The sequence below is a fragment of the Castanea sativa genome, chromosome 1 (genome assembly GCF_040712315.1).
Source record: "Castanea sativa cultivar Marrone di Chiusa Pesio chromosome 1, ASM4071231v1".
Classification (NCBI taxonomy): Eukaryota; Viridiplantae; Streptophyta; class Magnoliopsida; order Fagales; family Fagaceae; genus Castanea; species Castanea sativa.
In genome coordinates this window covers 69663348-69687539 of record NC_134013.1, presented here as the reverse complement: position 1 = coordinate 69687539, position 24192 = coordinate 69663348, and the positions used below count along the sequence as shown (strand labels likewise).

The following is a 24192-nucleotide window of genomic DNA, read 5'->3' as shown; positions in this document are numbered from 1 at the left end:
GATCTCTTGTCATTGGGGGGTTCTCATAAGGAAAAGGCAACATATCATAATGGGCTAACAAAATAGAAATTGAGCAATTAACCCAACAAATGAACAATTGACTTTGAACTATATTATGGGTAAACAGTAATGTTATGATCAAATTAGAACACAAATAACATTATGGTCTGTGGCTTAATTGTTAGAGTCTTGGTGCAGAGGGGGTATGCGGTGCAATAGGCATATGTAACACCCCTGTCACATGGGGGTGGAGGCATTACAAATGTCTATTACAACATATCTTTTTTCTATGGTGTAGGCTATAGGGTATGTAGCAAGTTTGAACTTAACAAGAGCAATGACATAAATTCATTCAATTCAAGGATTATTGTATTCTAGTGCATGCAACCACTATATCCTTAGGTGCAGTTAAAATCAGGTTATTGTTTAACCCAAATGAGGGAGTGGCCATAAATCCTCTTTGGCTCCTCAAAATTTACATTTCAAATCCACATGTTTTCCGGTGTATGCATCCATTAGATCCTTAAGTAGGGCTGAAATCAAACTATGGTTTAACCCACATCAAGAGCTAGTTTCGGTTTATTTTATATTTGAAAGAAACAAAATTCAGTAACAAATTTGAGGGCTATATTTTGAATAAGAAAGTTGTACATTTTGAACCATTTAATGATTATTTGAGTGCTCTCTCTCTATATATATACTCTTCGTCTCTTCACAATTTGATTTGGTTCTATAACAAAAAATTCTCAATAATAATTTTGGAAATTGCTGTAATTAAATTAGTTCTATTTATATTTCAAAGAAGGGTAATTATAAGTTTATATTGTACTATCAATATAAGATTATACACATTTGTTTAGTTTACAATGTAAGTCTTATATTACAAGTACAATGTAAACTAAGAATTTTCCTTCAAACAATATAAATAGTTCAATTCTTTTATTTTTATTTTTAGAAATTATTTAATTAAAAAAATATTGAAAATCATTTTAAAAAAGAATCAAAACGGTAACGAAATACTAACCGGAACCCATAGCATAACCCTATATATTTACTAATGGAAAGGATTGAATATAACAATATGTTCATTTATTGATTAATAGATTGGAGATGCGAGAGCCTCGCGACCCATTACATTGACTTGTCTGATTGACCCACGTCACCCTCCAGACTAACATTCTTATTCTTCTTCACAAAGAAAACTTCTTCCGTTCCCACCATTCTCTTTCGCATCTTCTTCCGCTTCTTTGCTTGGAAATATCACAGCAATTAGGGTTCCCCACCCAAATAAAAAAAATAAATAAATAAACACTGAAAATGTCAGTCACCCACTTACCTCTCTCTTAAATATCTTCATAGCTTCCATCTTCTTCGCTCACTTCTTCTCAAGTCTGCTACAATGTCCAAGCCACGTGTCACCATCACTCTCGGCCGCTCTGGTGGTCAGGTACATACATGTTCTTTTGTTTTTGTTTTTGTTTTTTCTGAGTTAGTTTAATGATTTTTTGTCTGTTTGGTTGCTGGGAAAACAAGAAAGCTGATTTTTTTTTTTTCTTTTGGGGTTGGCAATTTAAGAACAAGTGGGTGATTTGATAAGCTAAAGCTGTGGGGTTTGTTATTTTGGTGATAATTTAGCTTGGAGCTTGTTGGGTTTGTTTAAGTTGTTTGTTTTGTTGCGTGATTCTAATTTTGCATACCCTTTTTTTGTGCCTGCTTGAATTGATTGACTAGTTTTCGGATTCGGGTTTTGGAGAAGGAGCTGGGGTTTTTTGGTTAAATTGAGTTTAGCTCATTGAATGTGTGAATTGATTCGGTGGATTTTGGACTCGGGTTTGTTTTATAAGTAACTAATTTTGTTGGTTAAGTTGAGCTTAGCTTGTCGGACCATGTGAACTGATTGATGAGTTTTTGGATACAGGTTTTGGGGAAGTAACTAATTTAGTTGGTTAAATTGAGATTAATTTTATTGAGTGTGTGAATTGGTGGGCGAGTTATTGGGTTTGGGTTTTTAGAGAAGTAACTTGTTTTGATGATTAGATTGAGTTTAGTTCATTTGTATTTGCGTTGTGTGTGTTGTTTTGTTGATTCAATGTTTGTGTGGTTCAATTCTTTTGCAGGTAGTAAAGGGGGAAGGAAATAGATCAGGCTATGCCCACGCACGTCCTAGGACTAATGGAAGCAAATGGTCCAGGGAAGAGAGATTTAGGAGTAATGCCAATGGTTTTTGGTCCATGAACAAGCGGTGCGTGTTGTTTAGTTGCTTTGTGAATTTAAACTGATTGGAGTATAATTTGCCTGTATTTTATGATGTTCTAGATTGATGGTTTTAGGGATTTCAGGTTACCATTATGCTAGGACCATATAGGCTGTTGAGACAATTAAATACCTTTCATGATTACTGAAGAAAAATAGGAGAAGCTTTATGCTTTATTCAGTTGCTTCAAAATTAGAGAGAAGAGACAGGTTTTTAAACCTTGGTTATAGCAGGGGGTGAGTTTAGTGGCATTCTTCCCAGCTTCTTTTCCAAAAGCACCACCAGGGTCAAGGTGGTCTAGGGTAGTGTTTTCTTCGAAATTCTAATGAGTTTTAAAGTGATGAAAATTCTTTGAACATTTTGATTCCTGTCTTATTGTTCATAGAAACCTAATTTCATTTAAAATAGGGGCTCATGGATTGGTTTATGGTATTCATAGAATTAGTTGTCCATGTTTCTGATTCAGTTGTTACAAAAAATGTTTTTAGTTTAATATTGATGGGTGTATGTCATTTACAGGCAGCAAGGCAATGGTATCAATCGGGGTCGCGGTGACATTGGAGTGCATGGTGACTCTTTTATTATATAATCTTTTTATATCGTTTCTAGTTCTTTATATGTTTCACTGCACTAACTCTGATGCCCTGATTCATGTAAAGATTCCCGGATGAGTCCAAATGATCTGCGTTTGAAACTGATAAACAAAAGAAAGATGAAGCGAGTTCCAAGGGTTTTTGAAGAGAGAAGGAAGATGGACCAAAGTCAAAAGTTGTCAAAAACTATTCAGCCTGCTAGGCATAATAACATGCAGCAGCAAAGGTCTGAATTAAAAGGACATACTTTTTTGTGGCGAGCCACAGAAAGACCTAGATCCCCAAATAGAAATCTGAAATCTTCTAGGGGACTCTCACCACAAAGAAATTTCGATGAGCTGCACCAAGTACCATCGCTAAGGGCACCTGATAAATCAAGAACTAGATGGATTTTAAGCAATGATGGTGCTTCTAGGCCAACAGGACCTTTAACTGTCAAAGGTCCTGATACTTCAGAGCTAGTTATGCAGCTCACACCAATAGGTGGCATTGGGAAGAAAAGTTTTCATTCGGTATGATTTTTTCCCCCTGCTACACTGTTTTAGCTTAATTTAAGAGGATTTGGTTTGTATTTGTGAGTTTATCTAGATTAATGGTTGTGTACAATTGCTGTTGGTCATCTAATGTTATGTATTAATCATGCTCTGTTGAATGGAATTTTAAAAGGTGGAGGAATCTCACACTGTCACTAGCCTGTTGCAATCACTTGGTTTGGGGAAATATAACATTATTTTCCGGGCTGAAGAGGTAAGTAACCTGCATCTATCCAATCTTTTGAAAGAAAAATTTCCTGAGGATAAGTTATTCTGTGGTGAATGTTTGACCTTCCCATATTTTGAATGGAAAGTATAAGCCAGTGATGTGATTTCTGAGAGAGTAAGATAGATTTGTTGTGATGTTTTATGTTTCAAGCAATAGCAATATCAGTCTGTAATCTGTACAGAGTGGTGACTGGGATATGCATAAACAAAAATCATTAATTTAATACTTGGTTCATCTGATCATAGGTGGACATGACTGCATTGAAGCAGATGGGTGATAAGGACCTCAAAGATATGGGGATACCAATGGTACCTTGCTTTCACTCTCTTAAAATTTGACAACTGTTTTATTTTGTTTTGCTGCGAAAAAGTCATTTTATTGGTACCTTTCAATAACATAAAAGCATCAAATAAGCTACAGGCTTGAACCCCCTCTGTGTTGCTTATTTATGTTATCATGATTTTCTTATTCTACCTTGAGGTTTTTTTTTTTCTCGGTTCATGTTGGATGTTCACAATTCTTGCTACTTTGAGCTCGATGATTTGTATGGAAATAAGCTCAGCTTGGTGTAAATACTGAGTACTGACTGCAGCTAAAAGAAACATTATCACGTAGGGGTTGTTCAAAATTCTTTTAGTCTAATGTGAGCCCAATAAATTGTACGGAAATAAGTTCAGCTCAGTGTAAATACTGACTACTGACTGCAGCTGAAAGGCAGGCCCCTTTACTGGTCAATCACCATGAACTGACTTGTATATCATCTTCATTTCATGTATAGATGTCCAATGGAAAACAATTAATCTGTTCTCACAAAAGCTGTTTGACATGCAGGGACCAAGAAAGAAGATTCTTCTTGCTCTGTGGCCTCGTTCCAGACGAGAACAACCATAGCTGCAAACATTTATTGGCTGCACTTTGGAGAGTATTTGTTACATCTGTTACTTATAGCTCGAGTAAATATTGACAAGCATGGGGAGTGTAAGTATTTTTTAGGTGGAGATATGAGTGTGTTGCTTTTCAAGAACCTGAAATCTATGTCATGGAGAAAAAAATGAAACGGTTTATATGTAATGGGATATGGACGGTTGTGCTAGTGAAACATCTAACTATTTGTTTAATCAAGATAATCTTTTTTCTCATTTTGCATATTGATTTGGAATGATTCGTTTGTGTTAGGATTATCTTTTTATTGAAACTTGGCAAAAGTATAATTGTACCTACCTGTATGAGTGAGGTTTAAAAATTATTTAAAAAAAAAAAAAGACTGTACACAAGCAAATAGTTTAAAAGGCTGAAAGCTAAGAGCTAATCCAAACCAACCCGAAAGCATATTCAATCTATAGGATATTGCAAAGGTGAGAAGGTCTATATGATAATTTCTGCTTGCTTGACCGGAAACATAGGTTCACTGGTGCAAATTTTGTTTTCAATAATTATAGCATGTCTGAGGTGCAAAATTTGTTTAGACTTTTTGGAGTATAAATTCACCCAATACAACTCCACTCCACTATGCTGTAAACATAGCAAAAAACATGAGTTCTATGCAATTGTGATATTCAATGGTGAATGTAATGCTTAATTAACTAGCTGGATTGGAGAGATGATTAAGATCATTGAAAGCACACAATCAATTACCAACATTCTGTCAGATAATCTTTATCAAAATAATTTTTCTATAATGAATTGTAAAACTAAATCTAAAACACGTGTAAACAATCTTTATCAATATGCTTTAACAGATGAAGGTGTACTGGGAGTAGACGCAGAACCATGCCCGCTCTTGCTTCCACAATCTTTTCCATTCCTCGAAGCCATAGCAGCCAAAAACCTGTCATTCCATCTTCCCTTACCCTCCACCACAGTTGCCGCCGCTGCCGCCTTTTTGCACACATGGTCAGCCAGGAATCGATGCTTCAAGCACACCTTCAATTGGCAAGTCTTGCACGTACTTGTATTCGAAAAGGTCAGTATCTCCTTGCACCGCCTAACAGGACACGTTGGTTTCTTCTTCTTCTTGGGGTCACAATTACCAGACTTCTCATGCTTCTCCAACATAGCCTTCACGTCCTCACCATCTCGCCCCGTTGTCTCAATAGACATGGAACAAGTCTCACAAACAACAACCTTTCTGCTATTATGGTCGGATTTTGGACACTCGTGGGTCTTATAAGATCTATGTTCCACACAAAACACCTACATATTCACAAAAACATACACATCAACAACAAGGATTCCATATAACCAAAAAAAGGCCACAACTTTATAACGAAAAATCATGAAATAGAGGAAGCTATGGATGAAAAAGTGTATACCTTTTGACAACCGTCGCATTTGAAAGGCAGAAAATCGAGTTGATTGCAATCTGGGTTTTGGCAATGCCGACCCAAATCAGGAAAAGCTTCTGTTCCTCCTCCCATGCTTCCTGTGTTAAAATTTGTTTCTACTCTCCTCTGAATTTTTCTTCTGGCTGTGGAATTCTCCTTTGCTTTGTTTAAACTTTTTAAAGAAGTTTGAACAAAATAAGGAGCGCTGGGCTGCTTTTATAGGTATGGAGTTGGCTTGGGTAGAAAGACAACTCCAACCTGACTTGGGATTCCAATTGTTTACGGGATTTGAAAACCTTGGTCGGTTGGTCCAACGTGTCTACGCGTAATTAGCAGCAACCTTAAATCCGAGGGTATGCCGTGTCGTCACAGGGTGGTTTATACATGTCGTAATTCGTATGGTATATGTTTAATCTGTATTTATGTCTTTATATAATAATAGAAAAATAATAGTTTTTTTTTTTTTTTTTGAGGATAAACGGCAGAAAATAAAAGCTTATTTAGACCTCTAAACTTTGAGGTTGTACTAAGACCCCTTAATTTTTTTAATTAACTAATTTAGAGTATCTCTAACAAAGAGTTACTTTTCGTTTTTACCTCTTAACTTATATATTATTTCTTCATTCATTCTTTAATTCTTCTTTATTTTATCTTTTTTTTTTTCACAAAAAGTTCCCTTATATTACTTTTCAATCTTCATTTATTCATTCCCAACATTTATATTTTTTAAACAACTATATTTTTTAAATCCTCCAACGGTAATATTTTTAAAATTTTCAATTTTTTTATTATTAGTCTAATATTAATTTTCACTTAAAGTCTAATTTTAATTCTCACATTTGCATTGTTTTTGTCGGTCTTTATCAAATCTATATTAGTCTTGTATTGGTCATTTAAAAATTATATGTAATTTAAAATTGATCAAATCTATGTAATTTGGAATGAATTTATTAATTAATTTTTTTAAAAAATTCTTAATTGTTGTCTAGTTTTTATTTTTAATTATTAATATTCATTAACTTTTCATTATCCTTTTCTATTTTTTCTGTTAAAAAAAAAAACTATCTAATCTTAATCTTTTTTTTTTTTTTGAAACTATCTAATCTTAATCTAAGAAATTATTATTCTTAAATTATAATTAATTTTCCTTAAAAACATAACTATCAGCTTCTTTAGTAAAAGCTTATCATTAAATTTTAATAAAATAAAAACTTAATTTAAAGGCCAAACCACGTTTTATAACTCCGTAATTTTACTTCTTCCACCATTCATTTTTCACATTCTCATCAGAGAGAGAAAATATCTCCTTCACTTAGGCCTTTCTTCTCCAGCTGATTCTTCTTCTTCAGCCATGAGTGTATAGTTTTGTGTTGATGGAAAAAACTCTTCTATCTTGCCAAAATCATTTCAGAGCATCAAGGACCATTTACCCAAAGTCTTTTCAGAGAACCAATGTGGATGCTCCATGGGTCATAAGTTATGAGCCGGGTCAAACCGGCCCAATCACAAAACATGGACCATTATTTTTAAAAAAAAAACTCAAAGAGATAATTTGGAGGGCACTTTGAACACATCAAGGCCCAATCTGTCCATATTTATTTAGTTTAATGCGGCCTAATAAGTATCCAACATTGCTAGGCAAATAGGTGAGAGACACCTGACCTGAATCATGTCCAAAATGGCCCACAAGGCCCACATCAATATCTAGCCTAAAAAAACAATATATAGCCAAAAATATTAAATTAATATTGTAGAAATAGATTGCTTCTAGGATCTTTCCAGAGGCTATTTTTGGACACTTTTACTAAAGAATTAAAAAGCATAATTCATGGTTCAGCTTAAGAAGAAAAAGAAGAAGAATAATTCTTGGTGTATGACTTGTTGTGAAATGGGCCTCGATTGGGTTCCATGCCAGACTGCCAGCGACATTCTAGATCTCATTCTCATATGCATAAAAATTGGTACGTCCTTTTTATTGCTTTTACGGGCTAAAAGTGCTTAATCACAGTGGCCCCTGTCTTTGCTATGATTTTTTTATATTATCATCACAACCTGCACGTGAAATGTTCAGATAATTTTCATTTTTATAAGCCAAACCAAAGCAAAAAATAATCATTTGTGTTAAAATATAATGGATTTCTTCCCAACAATTGGAGAGAATTTGATAATTTTTTTTCAGTATTTATTTAAGAGGAATTGCCATTTTGAAGATTTTCTGAGCTTTGTCTTTAGCTCTCTGTTACTGTGGTACACTGGTACTGTGTTATATATATATAATTAGTATAAGGCTATAAATAGCATTTTAAGTGTGACTTTGTCGAAAAATAAAAAAATCTTATAACATATGATATGATTGATATATGATAAAAGTGGTATCGAAAATGTCACATGAAAGAAATATTGCACTAAACACAGTTTAGCAGTGAAAAAAAAAAAAAAAAAAAAATATATATATATATATATATATATATATATATATATATATATATATATATATATCATTGCTCTTAGAAAATAAATGAAGGTTTTAGTATAAACGTCGGCCAAAAGTGCCTATGGAATGGAGAAAATTCTTAGGTAGTCTTGGAGTATAGTGAAATAGTACTCTTTCCTCTCACATTTATGATGGGCTCCACTATGAATTTAATGAGCAGGTCTCACCATGAATGTGAGAGAAAAAAACACTATTTTCTGTGCTCCAGAAATACTTAAGAATTACTCATGGGATGGGACTCTCTCATGGTCCTAAAGACTAACAGCAAATTTGAACAATTTTGTACAACACAATTTGGACTTCTTCCCAAATATAATAAGAGAATGGGTAAACTACATATTTAGTCCCTAACCTTTACATCATATTTCAATTTGGTCCTTAACCTTTCAATTGTGTCAATTTGGTCCTTAACCTTTTAATGTCGTGTCAATTTAGTTTTTGGCATTATATATTAGATGAAAATTGTTTACATAGCAAATAGCCAAAATAAAATTTTAGTTTATTATCACATCAACAAAAGTTAATTTTTTATTTTGGCCATTAGACATGTCATTAATTTTCATCCAAAAGATAACTGTAAGAATTAAATTGACACGGTAAAGAAAGGTTAGGGATCAAATTGACACAATTAAAAGGTTAAGGATCAAATTGAAATATGGTGTATAGGATAGGGACTAAATACATAATTTACCCTAAGAGAATCTACCTATTTTGTCATTTAATATGAATGGGTGGGCCATCTGTGGAGAAACAAAATGGAATCAATCACTTTGGTAAAGAAAGGGAATTATTCTGAACCAAAAGAAAATTAGAAAACTAAAAAGAAAAAGAAAAGGAGATATCATCCAGCCTAGAACACTCGTACAATGCATATCAACTTCAAAAACTTAGTTATTAAGGATTCAATAATTAAAAAAAAAAAATGTAGTGGTATGGTATTCTTGGTGACTTTTATTAGTTGGAATATCTCCATGCAAAGTGGTCAGCATGAAGAGGAGAATAGCCCACAAAAACATATATTATTGGACAGAAAAGTGTGTTCTGCGAAGTAAGAGCTCCTTTTCTGTAACTTTCGGATTAATAGTGAGCTAAAGCATAGACGGTTGTCATATAATGGCCCATTACAAAGATCTTTATATCAAATGAATGGTCGAGGGAATGACACATCAGCATTCACTCAAACCTCTGTTGAGTCACGGAGCAAGCATCTAGAAAATTTTAACAATTATAAATTTAAACAAAAATTAATAACAACTTGATAGCTCAAAATAGGAGTAGATAAGAACCAATAACAACTTAGAAACTTAATTGTCATTAAATTTTTTAACAGTTGTGAAACATATAATAGACGTAATATTGCTTCTTCATATATACCTCTCTATTTGGTAGAGCAGATTAGAAAAAACATGCTTGTTAATTTAGAAAGAGAACTAAAGTATTATTGTTACAGATTAGAGTAACCTTGTTTAATTTCTTTTAGCAAATGAGCCCCCCATGAACTGAAAAATGCCCCTTATAAGTTCCCCAAGAGAAATGCTGAGATCCACATGAACCAAAATCTTTTATGATCTATTCAATCATTCATTTTTCCTGCTAATGTTTTCATAGCTTTCGATTTAGTCATAAAGACTGTGATATTCCGTACTCTCAATATAGTATTGTATTTGTTCAAAAAATTTACTCACAATATGGTCATGAATACATTGCGGTTAGATGGTAATTTATTTTGTTTATTGTTTAATGTATTTTTGTTGAAAATAGACTAAAATATTCTTATATTTGAAAATTTGAGGATTGACTAAACATAAACGATATAAGTTAAAAATTAGACCAAAAAAAGCTTGTAACAAACAAACTCAGATTTTTTAGAGTGCCTAATGTGATCTACCATTAGATTTTATTAAATCCTAACAATTCTTTTAAGAAATGGCAAAATTTAGACCTTTAAATCACAAAAGAATGGTTAAAATTTAAAGAAATGTATTGATAAAGTACTTAAGAATTTCAGAAGATTTATATTTGACCAAAACAAATAGTTAAATTAAATCAAATATGTAAATGGGTTTCAACGATAAAAACATAAATGTATAATGAGTCAACATCACCTCAAATCCATACATATGATAATCAAAGTGATAGTATCTCTATTCAATATTTGCCGTCAAACGTTTCTAACCATCTTTCCTTATTGTTTATAAAAAAAAAACCATCTTTCCGTATTATTAGCATTATTGCAGGTTTAAAGCTGGGGACTGAATTAGCTTTGCAAGTTGAGTGAAACTTAATGACTTGGCCTAAAAAGCAAACAGACACACGTTGAAGTGGCATTCTCTTTTTTCACTTAACGTGAATACCGAGAGACAAACCCAAGTGGATAAACAATACTATAGTACTAAAAAAGCAAGAATTAATCAACAATAACCCTATAGCTTCGCGGAGCATCATCTGCCTCTGCTACTTTTATCTTTGGCCCTAATTTCCGAAAGAAAGCATACGCACCTCACCAGGAATTGATGATGATTGATCAACCCACAACAACACCAAATCATATCAGTTTTTTGGTCATACACAATCCCAACAAATTTTCTCTTTTAACTCTCGCTCTCTCTCTCTCTCTCTCAACAAACTCTCTGAGATCTCTCTCTTTCTCTCTTTCTATGTTTCTGTTTACTCTCAAAGAGACCTAGTCTAGTCAAAACAACCATATTCTTCAGCGTACCTTCTCTCATCATTAGGAGATCAACGCTTGGGCAAACTGCCACAATCTTTGTTCTTCCAGGCTCCAGCTTACCCTTCCTTCTCCTAAAAACCCAATGGACTTTCATTATCTGCAACATTTCTTCATATTCCGTACTACTGCTTCTTCATTTATACACGTACAAAACTGAAACCTTTCGGTCCTTGTGGGACGGTAAAAACAAAAAAAGAAACTCATTAGACACAGAAAATGGAGTTTCAAGAGACCGTGATGAGGTATGTGGTTCACAAGCCCCAACAAATAGACTGGGGATTCGAAAAAGACACAGAGAAAGGCAGAATCAAAGAGACTACTCCAACTACGACTCCCAGGCGCAAATGGAAGTTGATGTATCTCTTCAACAGGTTCTCATCTTCACCACCTCGAAACCCAAAATCAAAAGACCCTCCAAACGAGTTTCTCTGTCCCATCTCTGGCTCTCTCATGGCCGAACCAGTTATCGTCACCTCAGGCCACACATTGGAAAACGCTTGCGTCTTAGCCTGTAAAGCCCTATCCTTCACTCCCACTCTTGAAGAAGACTCGTCAACACCAGATTTCTCCACTGTCATCTCCAACCTCGCTCTCAAAACCGCCATTCTCAACTGGTGCAAGTTTCACTGTGTAGACCAACCAAAACCCATCGATCCCATCAACGCTAAAAACCTCGTCCGTGCATTAATGGAGATCGAGAACAAAAACCCAGGTACCCAGATCGTAATCTCGGAGAAGAACCTGGTTCAAGGGGCAAGGGAAAGCCCTACAGTGAATCTCAATGACCCCGAGTTAACTCACTCCTGCTCGAGCTCAGTCGACTCAGTTGAGACAGCCCCGTCGACCCCATCTCTCCAACTCGTGATTCACCCGAGTTACAACAACAACAACAACAACAACAACTCCTCCTCCTCCTCCTCCTCTGATACCCTAAACCCTGGTTTCAACGAAGAAGAAGAGGAAATGTTGGTGAAACTCAAAAGCCCACAGGTGTTCGACATAGAACGTGCAGTGATTTCGTTGAGACAGATCACACGGTCCACAGAGAGCAGTAGGGTCCGCCTATGTACCCCTCGGATACTCTCAGCCCTCCGATCCTTGATCATGTCCAGGTACTCAACTATTCAAGTGAACACAGTCGCGGCGTTGGTGAATCTGTCTTTGGAGGATATCAACAAGGTGAAGATCGTACGGTCAGGAATGGTCCCACTCTTGATTGATGTTTTGAAGGGGGGATTCCCTGAGGCGCAGGAACATGCTTCTGGTGCACTCTTCAGTTTGGCCCTCGATGATGACAACAAGACCGCCATTGGTGTGTTGGGCGCTTTGGAGCCGTTGATGCACATGCTGAGGTCAGAGAACGAGCGGACTCGGCATGACTCGGTGATTGCGCTTTATCACCTCTCACTCGTTAAGAGCAATAGGGTCAGGTTAGTGAAACTCGGGTCGGTCCCGGTTCTATTGGGTATGGTTAAGCCGGGTCATATGGCGGGTCGAATAATGCTTGTGTTGGGTAACTTGGCTTGGTGCCCGGATGGGCGGGCCGCAATGTTGGATGCGGGTGCGGTTGAGTGTTTGGTCAAGTATTTGGGTGACACCCGGTTGAACTCTGAGTCAAGCAAAGAGAGTTGTTTGAGTGTATTGTATGGATTGAGTCAAGGTGGGTTGAGGTTTAGGGTTTTGGCAAAGGCGGTGGAGATGGAGGTAGTGTTGAGTAAGATGGTGAAAGAAGGGAGCAAGTGTGTGAGAGAGAAGGCAATGACAATGTTGGAGATGATGAAAATGACAAGTAAGGAATATGAGGAGGAGGAAATGGCGGATTGGGAGGATTTGCTTGAGTTGAGGGGTCACACTCAGTGTCAATCTGAATGAGTTTTGAGTACAGTGTTTTGGTATTTTGATTTTATTAAATTTTTTTTTTTTAGTTGGGTTGTAATTATTTGGACCTTGTTACATGTTTTTATTTTTCGTTTTTTTTGTTACATGTTTTATTTGTTTTTATGCTCATGCTCTCTGGTGAACAATTTTTTTTTTCACCTGAATCATAGCCGGTGGTGAGGGTGTAAATAAAAGTTTTTAGACATTGGTGTAAAGTTTGCTTTGGTGCTATTATTCACTTTATTCCCTGATTCTCATCGTTTATTGTTTTAATTCTACACAATAAAACCTAACTATTCATTTTCTTTTCTTATCTCCAAAGTTTTATTTGGGGGGGGGGGGGGGGGGGGGGCATAGATGAAAGATGAAGGGCCCAAGAGGTGGCAGAGCCCATGACAACTGAAGAATGCTTTGGGCTTGAAATTTCAGGTAGCTTTCCCTATTTAATTGTTTTCTTTTTTAACACAAATGTGTGTGTTTTTTTCTTCCCCTCCTCTCTATCTTCCCTTAAAAAAAAAAAAAAAGAAAGAGAATTCCAAATTGTTTCTTGTTTGGTAATACATTGAAATCCATTTTATTAAATAAAAAATTATTAAAAAAATAACACAATAAGTTTTTAATAGAATATGCAATAGTTTTAGTTATCGGAATGAAGATTAAAACTTTTAACTCTTTTAATAAAAGAAAGCTAGACTACATTTTAGTTGACTATTAGCACTAAAAATACATTCTAGTAAAAGAAAGCAAGACTACATTTTAGTAGACTATTATCACTAAAAATACAAAACTCTTCACTCGGTCAAAGGCATTAATAAATGAGAAAAGGTCCACCCACCATATAGTTGAGCAAACTAATGTTCATCCAAAACAGAACATAGGTTAAAAAGTGTAGCATGATTGACGCCGCTAGGATATCCCTTGGGCTAGACCTGTTGTTATTAGATGCTCGATACCAAATGAAAACGCGTATGTAAAGAATGAAATAACTTAAAGTTACTCATGCCAGTCACTACCTTTTTTGAATGGTTAATTTGGAGTTAAAGCTAATGACTGGACTAGACCTTTCTTTTTTTCACTTCAGCTTTGATTGAAAAGCCGAAAGGAAATGTTTATGGCCAATTAGGTTTGGATGTTGAATGCAATGGACTCCTGGATCCGGGGTCATTTCTCATTTGGCAAGAGAAATTGATGGGATTGGCATCTGGGCCACTTAGTGCTAGCTTTGCCTAACCTCAAATCATTCTTTTTTCTGTGGACTTAAAAAAGAGCAACGTTGGAGGCAACCTTTGTCACAAATGTAGATATGGTTTGCTGTGATTGAATCAATATATATATATATTGATAATTCAAATGATTTTTTACATCACAAATCAAATGATTTTTTACATCACAAATCAAATGATACAATAAGGATCCTCTAGTCCCAAAATCAGGGCAACAAGCATGAAACAAAGTACAACGCAAGTTCTAAACAGAACAAGATGAAACATATACACCCAAACCAATAGAACAAACAAAACTCACTTGATACAAATCATCTACAATTTCGCATGGTTAAAACCAAAGACAGCTTTAGAGCTACTGAAGTAACTGAACCAACTTCAAGCCTACTAAACCAGTAGAATCAGAGCTACCGAGTCATCAAACATCCTCTGAGTCATCTTTTGAAGATACTTCCAACCCTATCCTCAATTAGAATCCGGGCCATCCTAAGTATTCACCAGGTAGTGCGTAGCATATTAGCACTAAACTAAGAACAAAAGCAACATCACTTTCATTTGGATCTATCACTAACATTATTTTTATTATGTACTACTAATACTTAGTCATATCAACAGTTCTAAAAAAAAAATTATGAAGAAAATAATTGGTCTCCCTAGATTTATTGATAATAAGTTCTTAAACTTGCATTCCAGCCTGTTGCTTCAGATAGTTGGCCATAAAGCATAGTGGTATACTTTTTTTTATGTTAGCGGTTTTTGAGGCCTAATTTGATGAATCCATTAGCCTTGAAGTCCATAGCATATTTGTTAGATGCTTTTATTGCAATCAAAGGTAAGACAAAATGCTGGAAGATTTATGTACATGTTTATAAATCTTTAAATCAAATTCTCGGTCATGATCAACTCTAGGTATCAAAAATTGTCTATCGTTTCTTTTCGTTCTTGTGTCAACTTATTGTACTTGATCAAAAAGGAATTTCATCTTCATTTGAGAAATAAATGAGTTCCAAGTCCAATACAACCAGAAATTGCGTTTCCATTCTAGACTTATTTTATAAAGAACCAATTAAAGAAATAGTTAAAACTTAAAAAGGCTTCATTTTTCAGTCTTGTGTTTCACTTATTAGTACACGCAGATTAGAGTAGAACAACTTCACTTCAAAAATGGGAGGAGAAAAACGTCTTCAGTGTGTTAGCTTAATCTTCCAACGTTGACAAAGAAGGCAAATATGTGTCTTTGCCTGATTGCCTGTATTTTTTTTTTAAATTGGAGATAATGTGATGCAGGGCATTTAAGTAGTTGTTTTAGAAGGAAAATTATGACATTAGACCAAAAAAAGAAAAAAAACTCATTAATGAGGCTAGTAATTAATATATTTTGATTCAAAAAGTTTGTGTAATAATAAAACATAGTTATTAGAGTTTGAAACCCAACTCAAGTGAACTCATGCAAGCAACAAAGTTGATTATACTATTATAAGCACTGTAAAAGGGCAGAGATGCTTTGTGTCTCTTCTTTGTGTCTTCTCAAGAGTCAAGTTGACTGCTTGGAAACTCGACGGATTAAATTAGTTTGGTAATTACACATTTACACTTAGCGATTGAATGAAATCAGGATTATAATAATGAAGCATAGTAAAAGGGGAAGATGCTTTTCTGATTTTCTGAATGGCAGATAATGATAAATTGTTACTGACTGAGTTGAATTTTGTCTCTTTGACTCTGTCTTCTCAAGATTTTGGCGTTTCTGCAGATGGCACACTTCAAATCATTAGTTAATATGCTGTATTACAGCTTCTCCACCCCTCAGAACTCAGAAGCCTACATTCATAATCAATTATCTACTAGTCATGTGGATCAATTATTGAAACGAAGCTTGACCAATTGATGAGTTTGGGACAGATTGCTAAAATCCCCGACCCCCCTCATTATCTTTCTCACCTGAGATAGGATTAAGGTCCTTATCATTGCAAGCGTCTCAACGTGCAACTTACCAATATACAGCACATCTTCTATGCCTCCGACCTAATCCTGACTTTTGATTCAAACCAAAAGAAAAAGAAAAGGAAAAAAAACCCAATCTTTTGGCCCTTCAACACATTTGAATTCCTTGGTATGTTTGAGATTTTTTTTTTTTTTTTTACAAGATAAAATTTCTACTTTAGAGTAAGCTAAGTGTATAGTTGTATGAAGCTCCCTCCTAGATACTTGAACCCCGGCCTTTGCCCCCCACACTCCATAAGCACTTATATTTGTAGAGTGTCCACCGCACCAAGGGTGCATGATGGTCAAGACTTTGAATATAATAATAGTGTTAATTTTTTGTTTTCACGGGCAAAAGGTCCTACCGACTCCACCAATTTAACTAATTAGCCCTCTTTTATCATATTTATTTTAGGTTTATGTGTTTACAAAATATAGACTATATTCAATACTAGTTTCAATTTCATCAATAAAAAAGTCTGTAATTAATGAGTACAATAAACAAACAATAAAATATATTAAAACTGTGAGAACCCGAGGAGCTAGGATAAGGACCCGAGAATCAAACGTGAAGACTAATGAATAAAAGGTATAGTAAAGAGGACGAAAGTCAAAGACCCGAGGGTTTGAGGATGTGGAAGCAGGGTTACCCGAGGAAGTACAAAGAGTAAATCGGTGATGCATTAGAGAAATATTGAAAATATCTGGATGGAGGGTAGGTAACTGTGAATGCCGCATTGAATGTCCTGCACCAAGCTTTCTGGCCGCATTGAATAGGGAGCACCAACTTTATCTGTTGCATTAATGTGGAGGTGACCTGAACAGTACAAGACACAACACTAGAACTTCTTTCCATTACCGACTACAAATATTACAAGTAAATAGACAAGTGTCAGCAAATGAAGCTAGTGAGATGAGAGATGAAGGGTTGAGATAGCAAGAGCAAGGAATATAAATAAGAGAGGAAGAAACAGAGAAGGGGGAGCGAGTTCTGGAGGGAGAGAGAGTCTTAGAGAGTGTATTGTTGATCTTGGTGAATTAATCAGAACGCCATTATCTTTGTTGTTTTGTTCATTCTCAATAAATTCGTTATTCTGGGCCTTGAATTATTAGACTTCCTTAAGACAGTCGGACTAGTGCATGATTTTTGGTCCTTACAAAAACTTCTAAAACTAATGCATCAAAAGTTCTAAAATAGAAACCGAAATAGGATCCATGATAGAGACAAGGAAAAGAGATCCTATGTTCTTAAATTTCAAATTATTATTTTATTACAATTTGTTTAGGAAATAGTAAAAAAAAAAAACAAAGCCTCTGCCCAGATTACCACTTGTATTGTAGGCCTAAAAAATGACAAAAGAAACTGTGACCGAGAAAAGAAAATACTAATAAATAAGTATCTATATTTAATTTAAACTTAAAATTATGACAATAGAACATTGATACAAAAACATGTATACATATTGCCAGATCCTCACAGCGAAATCTTCATCAACCTGCTTATGATCCTCAATCAATTCACCACAGATCACAGTCACAACAGCAACAACAATAATTAAAAAATAAATAAAAATAAAAAACCCAAATCTCCACCAAAAAAAGTTTCAATTTTCCAAAATGTTCCAACTCAGTTAAACGCATCACACCTGTGCCTAATCTCTCCTTGCCTCCCAGTCTGGACCTTATACACACTCAGCTTCTCCATAGCCTTAGCAAAAGCCTGAAAGAACTTGTTCTGATCTGCCGCATACATTTCAACAAACTGCTTGGTATTTGGGTCACTGTACAACCCATGATCTGACCTCAACAATCCTAACCCTTTTGGCAGATTCTGAAAGTACATGTTATCGAACTTGTTTGGAGTCATAATGTCATTGAACACTGACAAAGTTGGATTCTTTGTAAAATCCTTACACGCTTGTTGCAACCCTTGAGCGAATCTCGGATTATATTCCCTATCGTACTGTGAAACATTACTAAAATTGTAAATCCCAGAACTGAATTCCTTACAATGAGAGAACCCAATTGTGTGTGCGCCACTCAAAGCCACCATTTCTTGGATCGAAAAGCCATTAGATTTGAAAATGTTGATAATCTGAGACATGGGCATTGTAGGTCTTGGGAGTTTACCTTCGACATAGTTAGATTTCGAGACCAACCCATCTCTTCGACCCAAGAGAACGTTGTAGTAGGGACCACCGACCATAGTTACGAGGTCACGAGTGGCTACAGCCAAGATGTCGGCGCAAGAGACGGTGTTCGGACAGGTTAGCTCCAACGCGGTCTTGGCGCGTACGATCACGTCGAAGGCGTCTCCGGGGAGAGAGAGGTTGATATCGGCGTCACGCTCGGCGGAGTTGAAGGGCGTGGAGGAGATGAGAATGGAGGCATCGCAGCCGTTTATTAAGCAGTCGTGGAAGAAGAGGCGGAGCGTGGCAGCGGCGGCGGTGGGGCTTGTGATTTGCTTGTTGGTTATGGTATCTCGGATGGTTTGCTCGAATGCTGGGCATTTTTGCTTGTAGTAGTCTAAAGAGAGTTGGGAATGTGAGGGTGAGAAGAAGAGTGAGAGAGATGTTAGAAAGAGAATCTGAAGAAATGCCATTTTGTGATGGTGTTTTTGGACACCCTTTTGGTTTTTCTATCTAGAAAAGAAGCTAATAAATCAGCTATAGCTGGAGAGGAAAGTGAGCTGTGTGTGGACTGTGAAGCAGTGAACTAGGGGAGTCGGGTAGATGGGAGGGTTTTACTAATGACTAGGTGTCTAGATTTTTTCTTATAGAAAAAAGTTTAAGGAATACAACACTTCTTACGCCCAAATTTAAACTAAGCTTAAATCTTAATTCGTGATCGATACCTAAGTTGACAAAACATGATTGCTATGTATGTAAACTCATATGAAAGCACTGAAACCTAATCACTAGTTGACACTTAAATATTATGTGTAGAAAGTGATGTGATAGCTCAATTGACAAAGATCTGAGTTCGCTTATGTTAATGGCTTAATCTCCTGATAAATATAAATCATCATAATATGAATTCATTAAATTTAAATTTTATTATATAGGTTTTACTAATATATGCTTTTAGAACATGTGTTGGTTTGTGTGCCTTTAGAACATATTTTAAACCATTTTTTACAAAAAATTTATGAAAAACTAAATGGTTAATATTACCTTCACAACATACTTTTTTCAGATTCTTATTAAATTAAAAAAAGAAAAAAAGAGAGTGCACGCGTTGGTCTGCGTAGCACAAATCACGGGATGCGTGCTATAAGGGTAGAGGTGGTCCACGACTCCACGGTGTTTGTTTAATTGTTTGAGATGGGATTTGGTGGATTTTGAGTTGGAAATGCAGGGACTTGGAGCAAGACACGTATAAGTTTATTCTTGCTTGGTTATTTTCAAAAGACTAAAATGGTGTTAGTGAGGGTGAGAAATGACTGTAATGCTGTGAGAGATGATGTGATATTGGTGGATCTTGGAGGGTATATGAATTTGAACCCGTAGGGGATTAAAATGAAAAGCATTGGGGGCCCACTACTTCATTATATATAGCTGGCTCATGGCTGTGCCCCCATTGCGTACCTATGAGACGCGCAAATTATACAAACAAAAGCTTTCAAAGCTCACCTCAAAGACTTTCGTCCCAATGTTTTGCTTTACATTTTAATTATCTTTATCCCTTAATTACGCGGCTGCTTTAGATGGAGGGGGATTTAAGGTACTAGGCTTAGGGGAACTCAAGTTACTCAACCCCTTGGCCCGTTACCCTATTTTATTTTAATATTCAATGAATAAAAAGATATTAACTTAATAAATGAAATTCATGCTATGTTATAAGTTTCACTTCATCAAAGTGATCTTAGTTTCATGCATTTTGTCTATGAGAAGTGCTAGCTCAATTAAATTTTCACAAAAATTTTAGGTGGCAAGTTTTTTCATTGAATTCAAAACTGAAATTACTTTATTACCCACAAATAACAGCCCCATAATAATTTGTCATTTATGATTTGTTGTGAAAGTGTTTTGAAAATGTTATAGATATAGCATTTTTTATATATATTGAATTAACATTTTATGTCTGATATTTTTGAAACAAACATGAGAAGTTATTAACCAAAATATGCAATATAACCAAAAGTTAATATAATAGTATTTCTCTCTCTCTCTCTCTCTCTCTCAATAAATGAATGATCTGCTCTTCCCTTATTTAAGATATTGTCATTTGTATTACTATCCACCCTTGACGTACTAGTCACTTCATACACTTATACACACACAAATACACTTAGGGTTCAAATCTTTAGGAGTGAACATTACATACATATACACTTAGATTAGATTGAAATAAAATTTCTATCTTGTATTAAATAAATAAATAAAAGGAAATTGTCATTTGTAGGCTGAATAAAATTATATCCTTTTATCGATACAACTTATGTCTTTGGTGTTAATTGTCTTGAAAGTCGTCATCATTTGTTTTTCGGTTGCTCTTTAATTAGAAGAATTTGGGTTCTGATTATGAGGTTTATGCTTGATGTAAACTTGTAAACAATTGGGATTAGATAGTTGATTTGGGTTTAAATAACTGCCTCGGTAAGAGTTATGAGGGGAGTTCTATGTATAGTGGCTTGGGGAACTGCTCTTTATCATCTATGGGTCCAAAGGAACAATCATATTCATGGAGGTCAGCTTAAAACATAGGAAAGCTTAATGCAACTTAATAAATAAGAAGTTAATTAGAACTCGTGATGTTGACATAGCTTGTTTTAAGAATTAATTCTATCTTATACATGGCCCATTGTTGTTCAATGGGTCTAGTTTTGTTAAAACTCAAATGTACCATTGGTATTTAGCTGGTGTATTACCTAGTTTATTTTATTTTTTGATAGGTGAATTACCTAGTTGAATTGTGGTTTCAGGTCTTGATCTTTAATCTTTATGCATTTCTTCCAAGTTCCAACTGTAGTAATTGTGACCTCTTTGCTCTTGCGGGATCAATATAATTAACGCTAGCTGTTTTTTTTCTGCAGTATGTTATTGTAATCTAGTTTTGTTGTATTTCTTGTAAATATTCTTTATATCAATGAAACTTATGGTCTGTTTGGATGGAAGGGAGAGTGGAGGGGAGTAAAGTAAAGTTGGCTAAAAATAAAATAATTTTATACTAAATCTACTCTACTTCTCATTCCTCTCTCTCAATCCAAACAAACCATTAGCTAATTGCTATATGGACAATAATTGTTAATATACTATATTTTTTTACATGTCTTTTTATTTTATAATATTGATATAGCATGATAGATAATATTCATCACTTTTAACTTTTGTAGATAATATTAATTTAAATTGGAAAAAATGGTTGATTGGTCATTGAGGCAAGAACACAGAATATGGCACATGAACCAAAGTTATATTCAAATTTTCAAATATATATATTTGAAAATTTAAATTAAATTGGAAAAAATGGTTGATTGGTCATTGATGCAAGAACACAGAATATGGCACATGAACCAAAATTATATTCCAACCTGAAATAAATAAAATTATTACCTTTTCTTATCTCTATGACATTTTAGCTTAATGAATGGTAGCGGTGACTTTGGCGCATAATTCGTATAAGTCACATGATACATCATGCTGATTGCTGAAGGGTGCCAGCTTTAGGACATTATTGTTTAATTGGGTCCCATTCGATTCTGTTTATATGGAATAACGGTGATCTTGCTGCGGTGATGAATGCATCTCCCTGCATATATTCATTTATAAAATAAAATAAAACAGAAGAAGTACAAGAAGAAGAAGCTTCTGGCTGCGAATTATCTGCCTGCAGGCTCGTTCATCGGTAGAATGGTTATGATCAACTGGTTTAGAAAAAAAAAATTCTCCAATTTTATTATGTGATAGTTTATAAAATTATTGGTATTTATTTTTAATTTTGCAACCTATGTAATGAACTGTATGATTTATTTAAATAATTTAATAAGTCATGTGATTATATAATCATGAATCATGACATAATAAGAAATTTTTTTCAAATGAGTTTACAAGTAAATTTTATTAGAATTTAAATAAAATGTATTCTAGACTCCTCCAAAGATCATGACACAATAAGTTAGAGTAGATTTTTTTTTTCAAACCAGTTTAGAGGTAAATTTTATTGGAACTTAAATAAAATTTATTATTGACAACCTTAATTTTTTATAATAAAGAATAGCAGACTATATGAATGAGCTTTAAGGCTCTTTGTAGACGTTATAATTATATATATTCAAATGTATTTTTAATCATATAACGAATTTAATAGTCACGAAATACTTTCTTTTTTTTTTAAATAAGAGGGAAAGAAATTATACGAACTATATCGGAGGATAAAAGAAGGGCAATCTCTTAGTTTGCTCGAACCTATCATATCTAGCAATAAAGCTTGATGTACAAAAGAAAGACAGTGAATGTATTCTCTTATTTTATCTATTTGATCCTTGCCCTTTTTAGCCAAAAGATCTACACACTCATTCGCCTCACGGTAAATGTGCTACAATTAAATTTATACATGTAGATGATTTAATGAGTCATATGATTTATTATACATGGATGGTCTTATAAATTACCAAGTAATGAGTTGAGAGAGATTTCTTCAATATCTTGAGCAAAACTTTGTCCTTCATTGTATCCGTAATTATAATGATAAATCTCACATTCTTGTTATAATCTTCTTTTCTTTTTGTAAATTATAATTTAATCCTTAAACTTTAATAATGATTTTAATATTTTACTGAGAGAACATGATTAAAATGGATGGGGTTCATTCCATAATAATTGTTCTTTATTATTAAAATAATATATCAATCGGTTTATTTTTTGTGTAGACATGATTCGAACATAAATTTCTTATTCAAGAACATGAAACTTTATCAACTGAACAAACTAGAACCTACTCAATAATTTCAAATTTAATCCTATGATTTAGAAGTTTCAAATTAAATCATAAAATTTAATATTCTTAAGCTTTATTAGTTCTAGATCAAACTTTACTCAATACCATTAAAATTACTACATGTTTTGAAATTTTAACTATTGGATTGTATGATCTTTACGCTCTTGATACACATGTTAAATTTTGCGCTAATAAGATATAATTTACTATATGATCTATAATTTTATATTGTATGCATAATTTTAAATTACACAAACTTGCAATTTAAACAATTTATTGATAACATGACTATTGATCTTTAATTTTCTAGAAATTTTGCAAGTATAGAAGATGTAAGGAAAAAAATGTAATCCAATAGTAAATTTGTCAAAATTCATCTTCAATAAAAAAGAAATATTGAGTAATATTTTTGTAATCTTATACTACAATCAATTTTATAGCTAAACTTTGTTATTTCTAAAATAAGAGATTACATCTTGAAAAAATATTATGCAAAGTATTCTCAATAACGAGAGATGTTAGTGGGTTGCCATGACAACATGGTTGACCATCAGTATTCAAGCTAAGCTGATTTTTTTGAATAAGCTGTTTAGTTCCTTACTTCTTTCCTTATTTTGCATTTCATACTTGGTATGACTTGTACCTCACCGGGTGTTTCAGATGGAAATGTCTTGGACAATTAGTTTAAGATATATATTTTTTAATTAAAAAATGTTGATGCTCATTTTTGAAAAGCCCAGTAACTAGAAAAAGCCCAGTAACTAGAAAAAGCCCAACAATATGGGCAAAAATGAGAAATGGTGGGTTGATAGGAAAGAACCATTAATGGCAGGAATAATGGATCATAAGCCCATAAATAAATAAATGAGTCTTGAGAAAAGAAAATAGGCCCAGAGGAGCCCAAAGGAGGAAGTAGTAAACTCATGGGCATTATGTAATGAAGAAAAGTAAGAATGAGCAACAATAGGCCCGAAGTAATGAAGTATGAAAAAAAGGGGTTGATGGAAAGCC

At 34.3% G+C, this 24192-nt stretch overlaps 4 protein-coding genes across 5 annotated transcripts; 2 read left to right on the top strand and 2 right to left on the bottom strand.

Moving 5' to 3' along the window:
- The first annotated feature begins 1075 nt into the window (after window positions 1–1075).
- On the top strand, window positions 1076–4748 carry LOC142620653 (uncharacterized). 2 transcript variants are annotated; one of them, XM_075793989.1, is made up of 7 exons: window positions 1076–1447; window positions 2118–2242; window positions 2774–2823; window positions 2914–3359; window positions 3514–3594; window positions 3855–3917; window positions 4441–4748. In XM_075793989.1, exons 1-7 carry the CDS (start codon window positions 1400–1402, stop codon window positions 4498–4500), a joined length of 873 nt encoding a protein of 290 aa, XP_075650104.1. In that variant the 5' UTR covers window positions 1076–1399; the 3' UTR covers window positions 4501–4748. The 2 variants fall into 2 exon arrangements, with proteins under 2 accessions (XP_075650104.1, XP_075650107.1); XM_075793992.1 differs by having other exon boundaries at window positions 1211–1447; window positions 2118–2490.
- A 476-nt stretch (window positions 4749–5224) lies between these two features.
- LOC142620664 (zinc finger AN1 domain-containing stress-associated protein 12) lies at window positions 5225–6268 on the bottom strand. The gene is made up of 2 exons (XM_075793998.1): window positions 5922–6268; window positions 5225–5802 (listed from the first exon to the last, which is right to left on the bottom strand). The coding sequence occupies exons 1-2, from the start codon at window positions 6024–6026 to the stop codon at window positions 5332–5334; spliced, it is 576 nt and encodes a 191-aa protein (XP_075650113.1). The 5' UTR covers window positions 6027–6268; the 3' UTR covers window positions 5225–5331.
- Window positions 6269–10755: 4487 nt separating this feature from the next.
- Window positions 10756–13246, top strand: LOC142640131 (U-box domain-containing protein 40-like). The gene has a single exon (XM_075814226.1). The coding sequence runs from the start codon at window positions 11375–11377 to the stop codon at window positions 13028–13030; it is 1656 nt and encodes a 551-aa protein (XP_075670341.1). The 5' UTR covers window positions 10756–11374; the 3' UTR covers window positions 13031–13246.
- Window positions 13247–17625: 4379 nt separating this feature from the next.
- LOC142629412 (peroxidase 31) lies at window positions 17626–19139 on the bottom strand. Its single transcript, XM_075803398.1, has one exon. It carries the CDS (start codon window positions 18842–18844, stop codon window positions 17870–17872), a length of 975 nt encoding a protein of 324 aa, XP_075659513.1. The 5' UTR covers window positions 18845–19139; the 3' UTR covers window positions 17626–17869.
- Between the last annotated feature and the right edge of the window lie 5053 nt (window positions 19140–24192).

What these genes read in the sequence shown, in the direction of transcription:
- LOC142620653 (XM_075793989.1), top strand. Translation starts at nt 1,400, where the DNA reads ATGTCCAAGCCACGTGTCACCATCACTCTCGGCCGCTCTGGTGGTCAG. An exon ending in TCGGCCGCTCTGGTGGTCAG is followed by an intron (nt 1,448 to 2,117) that starts GTACATACATGT and finishes ATTCTTTTGCAG; the next exon opens with GTAGTAAAGGGGGAAGGAAA. An exon ending in TTTTGGTCCATGAACAAGCG is followed by an intron (nt 2,243 to 2,773) that starts GTGCGTGTTGTT and finishes TGTCATTTACAG; the next exon opens with GCAGCAAGGCAATGGTATCA.
- LOC142620664 (XM_075793998.1), bottom strand. Translation starts at nt 6,026, where the DNA reads ATGGGAGGAGGAACAGAAGCTTTTCCTGATTTGGGTCGGCATTGCCAA. An exon ending in AATGCGACGGTTGTCAAAAG is followed by an intron (nt 5,803 to 5,921) that starts GTATACACTTTT and finishes GTGAATATGTAG; the next exon opens with GTGTTTTGTGTGGAACATAG.
- LOC142640131 (XM_075814226.1), top strand. Translation starts at nt 11,375, where the DNA reads ATGGAGTTTCAAGAGACCGTGATGAGGTATGTGGTTCACAAGCCCCAA.
- LOC142629412 (XM_075803398.1), bottom strand. Translation starts at nt 18,844, where the DNA reads ATGGCATTTCTTCAGATTCTCTTTCTAACATCTCTCTCACTCTTCTTC.